The 9,746-nt window shown below is 32.8% G+C and overlaps 1 protein-coding gene across 1 annotated transcript; it reads right to left on the bottom strand.

Annotated features, from left to right (window-relative positions):
- Window positions 1-1,237: 1,237 nt before the first annotated feature.
- Window positions 1,238-4,543, bottom strand: LOC142552714 (uncharacterized). Its single transcript, XM_075662486.1, has 2 exons — window positions 1,751-4,543; window positions 1,238-1,671 (listed from the first exon to the last, which is right to left on the bottom strand). The coding sequence occupies exons 1-2, from the start codon at window positions 4,434-4,436 to the stop codon at window positions 1,331-1,333; spliced, it is 3,027 nt and encodes a 1,008-aa protein (XP_075518601.1). The 5' UTR covers window positions 4,437-4,543; the 3' UTR covers window positions 1,238-1,330.
- Between the last annotated feature and the right edge of the window lie 5,203 nt (window positions 4,544-9,746).

The raw sequence follows: 9,746 nt of genomic DNA on the forward strand, positions 1-9,746 counted from the left end.
GACAAATGGATAACGATGTAATTTTTTTATAAAAAAAATAATAAAATGGAAGTTGATAATTTTTTAAATTTTAATTGTAGAAGAAAAATATAAACAAAGATAAATATAGAATATGAAATTAGATAGTTTAGTTTACGAAAAATTATTTATTATAAACAGTTTAGCTTTAATTAGTAAATAACGACTGCGTACACATGTGTAATATAACATGTGAATCTATTGTTTTTTTAAATAAAAATACGCTAAATTGTTTATGCCAATGGGCAGGGTTTTTATTTACTGTCTATTAATGCGTCACCGAATTTAATAAAGCCTGCCCACGTAGGCAACGCTTAGATAAATTAGGCCCCTGATTTATTTTTCTAAAAATATTTAAAACCTACGATGGTTTTATTTTTCAAAGATCCCCAAATCTTGTGACGGTCCTCACTAATCTTTATCTGTGAGACGAATCAACTCTATCGATATTCACAATAAAAAGTAATACTCTTAGCATAAAAAATAATATTTTTTCATGGCTGACCCAAATAAGATATTTGTCTCACAGAATACGATCCATAAAACCGTCTCACACAAATTTTGGTCATTTACTTTTTATTATGCTTATGGTAGGTCTCCTGGCTAGTTTTGGTTGAATATTAACTTCAATAAATTTGGTTAGAATAGAATGGGGTCGATAAGTTGGTGCGCGGGGACCTTCGTGACCACATTTATTATTACATGTACATCACACATTAATTAAAAGGGGAAAGTTTTTGAATTATGAATTTTTTTTCTTTGTTGTGTGTTTGGATGGATTCTTGGGCATTTGGTGGAAACTGTAAACAAATTACAGGTTTATAAATGAACCAATGAAATTGAATGTACTTAATTAAATTTATTAGAGAGTTGCTATAAAAATTTATCTTTATCTTTAATTTAGAACATCCACTTGGAATAATATTTTAAAAAGCCAGTATCAATTCTTAATTATTTATTAAAAATTATACTAAAATAATCTCACAAAAATATATAGAGTGGTTAATAAAAGATTAAACATTGATAATAACTTACGTAGAACTTTTTTTTAAAATTTTTATTTTTATTTTTTATACTTGGATTTATCTATCTTTGAGATTGTCGGACTTTTCTCCTTCATAATTATCGGGTGAATGGTGAACAAAATGGAAGGACACAGTTGATTTATTTATTCATTTTTTTGAGAAGAATATAGTTGATTTATTTTCGAAACAATGGAATATACATGTCAAATTTGCAATGTGTTGGAAAAAAAAGATTGTCTACAAAATGGAGAATATCTTTGAGGCTAATAAGACTTGAAACCCGTAAATTAGCCACCTTGATAACAATTTTTTATCCTCTGCAATTCTTGGATCACGGCACTCATGGGCATTCTCTGAATCGGATTCTCTCTTGAGCATGCAACTCCAACACTTAGTAGACAAGTCAAACAATCCTTAAGCTTGGAATTCTGGGCATGCACTTTTCGGAAAAATGGATCAACGATTTCCATTACTTGATCTGGTAAAGCACAGCGAACAAAATTGTGAAGATTTAAGTGGTCCTTAAATGGGTAGCTTGTTGGTCTTCTCTTAGTGAACATCTCCAAAACAAGAATCCCGTAACTGTATAGATCACCTTGTTCTGTGACTCTCCAGCTCGACCCGTATTCTGCACATTTCTTCATGATACCACATTAGAGATACTGAGATAGAATTTTTATACTATGAAATCAATGAGAGAATCATACCTGGAGGAATATATCCAACGGTACCCATTATTCCAACCGAACTACTACTTTCACCTGTTGGCAAAATGCTTGAAACAATCTTAGCCAATCCGAAATCGCCAACATGTGCCAACATGTCATGGTCCAAAAGTATGTTACTCGGCTTCAAATCACCATGAACAATGACCGAATCAGTCCCACAATGCAAGTACTCTACCGCATGAGCAACATCAATGGCGATTTTTAGCCGTTGGATCAAGTCAAGTTTCTTGGATTCTGCCTCACCATCTTCTTCTTTATTATGGTGTAACCACTTTTCTAGACTCCCTTTAGCCTTGAACTCATAAACCAATGCCTTAAACGTATATCCTTCTGAGTCTATGCTATCGCAAATGCTTAATATTTTCAATAAATTTCGATGCCTCGCGTTCCTCAATACGTTGCATTCAGCGGCTAAACTCTTGCAGGCGCCTTTAACTGACAGATTAAGCACTTTTACTGCTATTAATTGCGCTGAACCATCAAGAATCCCTTTGTAAACCGATCCAAATCTCCCGACTCCAACCACATTATCCTCGTTGAATCCCCCTGTGGCCTTTAAAAGATCCGAATAAGAAAGCCTCATAACGTGATCATGCTCGAGAAAGGATGGAAAGGAAGAAACTGAGTCTTTTCTCATGCGTTTTCTCCTAAAAATGAACCTGATCCAGCATACTGAAAGTGATACACAGATGATCATTCCAAAAACCATCAACGGAATCAGGAATTTCAGTTGAGATAACTTGTATTTCTTCGAGGAATTCGATGAAGAGCAAGGGGGAAGTTGTAGCTCAAGAATCCCTCCGCAGAGTTCTTTGTTCCCATCAAGAGATACAAGAGTTTTGTTTCTAAATACTCCTGATATTGGGACTTGTCCTTGCAGGTTATTGAATGACAAGTTGAGTTTTTCGAGGTGTAGCCTACTCAAGAAACCAGGGATTGCCCCGGAAAGGTTGTTTCTTGAAAGATCCAAGAATTGTAAACCCTCCAAGTCACTCAACTTGGAAGGTATTTCGCCTTCAAAAGAATTTCCCTCGAGATAAAGTTCTTCCAAGCTCGTGCATCTGCCTAAGGAAGCAGGCATAAGTCCAGATAATCTGTTGTCGGACAAATGTAGGTTTCCTAGCTTTGTCAACGAGCCAACTTCAAGTGGAATAGATCCCGTGAAGGAATTGTGAGACAGATCAAGAAAAACAGAGAGGGAAGAAAGACTCATAATCTCTTGTGGTATCGAGCCATTAAGATTGTTATGAGAGAGATTTAGAGACAACAAGTAAGTGCAATTGATGAGACTCTTAGGTACACTTCCGAAGAGGTGATTTTCTTGCAAGAACATGTGATTTAACAACGTCAGGTTACCGATCGAAGATGGTATCTCACTGGTAAATCTGTTACCTCCCAGATCAAGATCTATCAATTTTCCAAGATTCCCAATTCCAAGAGGAATAGAACCCTCAAGATAATTGCTGGAGAGATTCAATCGAGTCAGATTGTAAAGTTTTTGAATATCTGAACTAATGTTTCCACGTATCTTATTATGAGAAAGATCTATCTTGGTAATTTTACCGGAAAGATTGGCGATGGAGATTGGCAAGAAACCAGTGAACAGGTTGTTACCGATTAGAAGAACACTTAGGTTCGTGCAGTTTGTCAATGAAGAAATAAAACTGATATCTCCCACGAAATAGTTACTCCAAATGGCAACAACAGTGAGCCTCGAAAGCCTGCCAAGATCTTTAGGTATTGGCCCTGTTAACTTATTCGAGAATAAGCCTATCCTTTCGAATGTCGTAGAATTTAGAAGTGAAACAGGAAACACCCCACTTAGTTTGTTTTGTGCCAACAAAATGCCCCTCAAACTAGTAAGGGTGGTGCCTATGTTTTCTGGTATGGTTCCTTCTAGCTGATTGGTAGCAGCTTCAAACAATTGAATAGTAGATATATTGAAGAGTCCCAAAGGAATGCTACCACTGAAACCATTATCCGTTAATTGGAGAAGAATTAGGCTCTGTAGTTGGCCAAACGACTCTGGAATTTGTCCTGTCAACCCACAGGAACTCAGAGAAAGATGTGTGAGAGATGTAAGGTTACCAATGGAGGGAGGGATAATGCCGAAAAACTTATTGTTTGTCAAGTTAAAAACCTCTAGTTTATGCAGGGAACCGAGCTCCGGTGGTATCATACCAGAAAAGCTATTATCAGTCATGTTAAGATAAACAAGATTTGAACATTGTGACAGATTGCTAGGCAAATCCCCAGTGAAAGAATTACCGCTGAATTCTACAAACTCTAGTTTTCCTAATCGACCGATTTCTTGAGGTATGACGCCGTGGAAGTTATTGTTTTGGAGGGAGATCCTTGTAAGAAAAGATAGATTGCCTACATATGGCGAAATAGTTCCCTTCAAGCCACGTGATACTAGATTTATTTCGATAACTCTTTCATGGTAGCGTGGGCTGCAAATTATGCCTTCCCAGGTACAGAAATTTGACGTTTGGTTCCACGAGTTCAGGGGTCCCAGAGGATCAGGTAAAATGGTGGATTTGAAGGCGAGAAGTGCGAGAAAATCGGTTTCGTTGCTCGAGTATGTTGCTGGAACGAAGGCCAGCGAAGAATAGAACCAAAATAAGAAGCCAAGAAATAGGGGTATGGAGTTTGCCATGGTCATTGTTTCAAGTGAATAACTTAGGCAACCATTTATTTATACAATATTTTGTTACTTTTTCTCTGCAGAATTTGGCTGAGACAAGCTTGCCTCCTTCAGCACTAAAAATATTACAATATTTTATATGTAATTTCATATTTCTTTTAAAAATACAAAAAAATTATATATTTCAAACGCATCCTAATGTTATTTGAATTTTTATGATTATCGTTGACGTATACGTCAGAGATAGTCTTTTGAAAGAAAATTAAAATAGGAGGACTTCGTTGAAGTCTCGTCTCCTTTTGGAGTTTTGCTAGATTTATTTGGAGAAAAATTGGCTTGAAAAGGGTAGACTAAGTTGGTGACTGGTGATTGAGGGCATCGGTTATTTTCCATAACTATCAAAAATTATCATTTGAAAGCATCATTTCAACAAGTTTGACAACTTACCAACGGCATATTAAATTTTCGTTTAGAATGGTCTTGTCTCACATCTATATATGTGACGGGTCGATTTCATATATATTTGAAATGAAAAGTAATATTTTTGACATAAATATAATATTATTTCATGTATCAAGTTAGATAAAAAAATATACATCACAAAATTGATCGTGAGACGATTTTGTACAAGTTTTTGTGTTTTTGAAAGCGTGTAATTATATTTGTTGATTGATACACTATAGATTGAATGACAAACTTTTGGAATTCTTTTATTGGGATGAAATGCGATTAGAAACGATAAACGGACGGGTAACATTTTGTAAACTTTTTGAAATTCTTTTTATCATTATCATGGACATTTTCGTAACTCCGAACATGATTTGATTTTATTTCTCTCATGAACTATGATCAAGTGCCTCTCAATCGTGGAAAGATTCTCTTATTTTATTGTTGTTTAGATTACAATTTATTTAATTTAATTTAAATATTATTCTTTATATTTTTATTATTCAACTTAACTTTCATGGTGCATTGGGGAGATGAATTTGATCTATGGATTTATATTATTGTTTTATTCTTTACAATGCAACGATAGATCAAATCTTAAATTGATATATTATTTACACACACATTATTTATACAAAGTAGAATGAATTTTAAATGTTACCATAATGGAGTGAATTTGAAATACAAAATAATTAACATGAAATATTATATAAACATTTAAAATATAGATTTTAAAATTAATTGTCTTTGTTTCTTTAAATTAACAAAATTAGATTTGAAACTCGTAAAAGTGAAATTCATCGACCTTATATTTTTGTATTCTCATAGTTATCGTTATTGTTATGCCAAAGAAGAAAAACAAACCGTATTTTTTGACTGATCGTTTTCATGTATTGAGCAAATTGAGGTGACATTTTTTTTAAAAAAAATTTAAAATCATTATTCAGCTGTTTACTTTTGAACCCAATTTTGGTGACCTTGAAGACGTCATATGAAAAAATATTCAATATTATATATAATATTTCAAATTTATTATCCAAATTTTTTAATAAAAAAATGGAGGGAACTTGTTGACTTTGGACAGCTATATATAGCATTTTCCACAGCACTGGTTAAATTGTTTGATCGAGTAAATTTGTTAAAAGCATTTATTAGACAACTTAAACCATACTTAGTGGCGGACTCATGAACAAGCTGAGGACGTGATTTTAGTTATTTAAGGTTATAAAACTTCAATTTTCAAACAGTTTGAAACTCAAATCTTCACAGATTTGGTTGGCATAGTTGCCGTCGATCGTAAATTTGATATTTAATACAATATAATAATATAATAATAATAATAATAACTTTAGGATTTGGAAGATGGATTTAGACAGATTTTGATTTGAAATCCATAACCCAAATCCGTTGTCCTATTTGTGAGGAGAAAGGATTTAAAAATTTCAAATCCACTCAATTGGTTTTATGAATTTAACTCATATTTATATTGTATTTAGATGGATTTAAAGTTAGAAATTTCAAATCCATTAATTTTGTTTGGACATATTCACCTAATAAAAATTTCAAATCTCAAATAGTCATTTTCTTGAAATATTAAAATGAATTTCAAATCATCAACTTAAAATACTTCGTTTGTTCCAAACTCAAAATTTGAAATATTTCCTGAAAACGAGGTATTTGAAATCCAACGGCACGCTGGCCCAAATTAAGCAACCATGCGCATCCCCTGACGAAGAACCCTCCCTCATCTCCTCCAGCTTCCTCACGTTTTTTACTCTAAAATCTTAAGCGAATTTTGTCTGTTGAAAATATAGTTTTTTTCCTAATTTAAAATTTTATGGTTACTAAAATAAATTTAAGTGCGGCGCCGCCATCTGGAAGGTTTGCAATGTCCTTCCAAACATATGATTTCATAAAGAGAGAATTTGATCCGCATGCAAATTCAACTGCTACTCATTTATGCGCAAACTTAGGTAATCATTAGATGGTTTATTTATATCACATCAATCAAATTATTAATTATTTATTTAACATAAATTAAATTATTAATTTTTTTATTAATTATTTAAAAAATTATCATTTACCATTTTATCTAAAATTTAATCAATCAAACTAAACATACTATTATTTATCAATTTTTATTTTACGTTTAACTCAACATTTTAATAATCACGCCATTTTAATTACATCCAATTTCATCTAACCAAGTAAACGCCGTTATTTGATGGATTTTGCAAAAGATTGAAGAAACTTTCGGACTACGGACTAAATCACAGTTGTCCTCAACTTTTTTCCATTGACCTGCGCTCAAGTGAGGGGAAGCATAGAAGAAGGGTTTCTACGGAAATTATTTGTTCTTTTTTTTTTTTAAATACTATTGGAAATTATTTGTTAATATTAGTATGCTAGGAACTTAGTATCAAAGCATATTTTTCATAAAATAAATACTTATTTAAAAATTTATCTTTCAGTAATTTATTGCTTTTATTATTTAATTTGATTGAAAAACTCTTTATTGTTGAAAACTATATTTAAAATGTGTGTATTGAATATTTGAATGTTGAAAATAAGAGTTGTAAATATTGAAAATTAGTGTGTGATGATGTAGGTAATGATGTATTTTATTTTTGGATTATTTGTAAAGATTTCTTATAAATAGATCTCTCATTTGTGAAGAAAATCACAATTAAGTAGAGAGAAAAATATTATAAAGTGTGTAGTTTGGTAAATTTTGAGAGTTTGAGATTTTTACTTTTTACCATAAATTTTTACTTTTTCACAACAAGTTATCAGCACGAAGCTCTAAAAGTCCTCCATCCTTTTCCAAGCTCCAAACAGAAGAAAAAGTACCATCATGTCAAATTTGACAAAGCTCGAATTTGTTGCGCTCGACATCACGGGAAAAAATTATATGTCATGGACTCTCGATGTAGAAATGCATCTTGAGTCATTGGGTCTAAGTGAGACAATAAAAGAAAATGGCATATCGACATCACAAGAAAAGGCAAAAGCCATTATATTTTTGCGTCGACATCTCGACGAGGGATTGAAATGTGAATATTTAATTGAAAAAGATCTCATGGCTTTGTGGAAAGGATTGAAAGAAAGATTTGAACATATAAGGGAAGTTATACTTCCGACCGCCCATGATGAATGGAATATGTTAAGATTCCAAGATTTTAAGAAAGTCAGCGATTATAATTCAGCGATTTATCGAATAATCTCGCAGCTAAAATTTTGTGGACATGAGGTCACAGAATCAGAAATGCTTGAAAAAACATTTTCCACGTTTCATGCATCAAATATTACTCTACAGCAACAATATAGAGTACGTGGATTTGCGAGATATTCTGAACTCATCGCATGTCTTCTTGTGGCGGAAAAAAACAACGAGCTATTAATGAGAAATCATCAGTCCCGACCCACTGGATCTGGAAATGCTGTAAGTAAAAATGAATTTAAACCTGGAAACCAAAATCAAATTCAAAGACAAGGTTTTGGTCGAGGTCGAGGTCGAGGTCGTGGACGTGAAATTGGCCGTGGTCGAGGCCGTGGTTTTGAAAACAATAGAGATAGTTATTTTTATAATTCATCTCAAAAGAGCGTCCTAAACCATCCACAGAAAAGGCATCATGAGAATACAAGTGTTAATGAGAATCACTCAAAAAGATATGAAAGTTCTTGTTTCAGATGTGGTACTCCAGGACATTGGTCCAAAATTTGTTGAGCCCCTGAACACCTTTGTAAACTTTATAAAGAATCATTAAAGGGGAAAGAAAAGGAGACCAACTTCACTGAACGCAGTGACCATTTGAGTGATTCAACTCATTTTGATGCTGGTGATTTTATGAATGATTTCTCTGGAAATGATCAATATGTTGGTGGGATAGAAATGAACAATATTGATGCTGCAGATTTTCTCAATGATTTCTCTGAAAATGAACAATATAGTGGTAGAATATAAATGTACAATAATTTATTTTTCATGTATCCATATAATGTTTTATTGTATAATTATGATATGTGTTATATTTAAATATATATTGCCAGTAATTTTATTTCATTGCATATTTTTTTGAAGTTCAAAAAAATGAAAAATGCTATGAGCAAAGCTGAAGTTTGCATACCCGATAGTGATACAACGCACACTATCCTCCGAGATAAAAGATATTTCTTGGAACTAAAACCAACAAAAACAACGGTGAATACAATATCAGGTCCTGTAGACTTGATTAAAGGATGTGGTAAAGCACGATTTTTGTTACATAATAGTACAAAATTTTTTTATCAATGATGCTTTATATTCACCACAATCGAAAAGAAATTTGTTGAGTTTTAATGATATATATTCCCATGGGTATGATACTCAAACAATGAATGAAGGGAATAAGAAATATATGTGTCTTATCACATATAAATCAGGAAAGAAATATGTGATTGAAAAACTACCAATGCTCCATACTGGATTGCATTATACACATATAAGTCCGATTGAATCAAACATGGTAGTTGATAATTCTTCAATATTAACCAATTGGGATGATCGATTGGGACATCTTGGTTCAACAATGATGCGAAGAATTATAGAAAATACACATGGTCATCCGCTGAAAGACCAGAAGATCTTTCAGAATAATAAGTTTCAATATAAAGCATGTTCTCTTGGAAAACTTATTATAAGACCATCACCAGCCAAAATCCAAACTGAATCACCAATGTTTCTTGAACGTATTCAGGGTGATATTTGTGGACCAATCCATCCACCATGTGGACCATTCAGATACTTTATGGTATTGATTGATGCCTCCAGCAGATGGTCACATGTATGTTTATTGTCAACTCGAAATGTTGCATTTGCAAGATTACTTGCTCAAATAATAA

This window comes from Primulina tabacum, chromosome 8, assembly GCF_025594145.1.
Source record: "Primulina tabacum isolate GXHZ01 chromosome 8, ASM2559414v2, whole genome shotgun sequence".
In the NCBI taxonomy this organism is placed as follows: domain Eukaryota; kingdom Viridiplantae; phylum Streptophyta; class Magnoliopsida; order Lamiales; family Gesneriaceae; genus Primulina; species Primulina tabacum.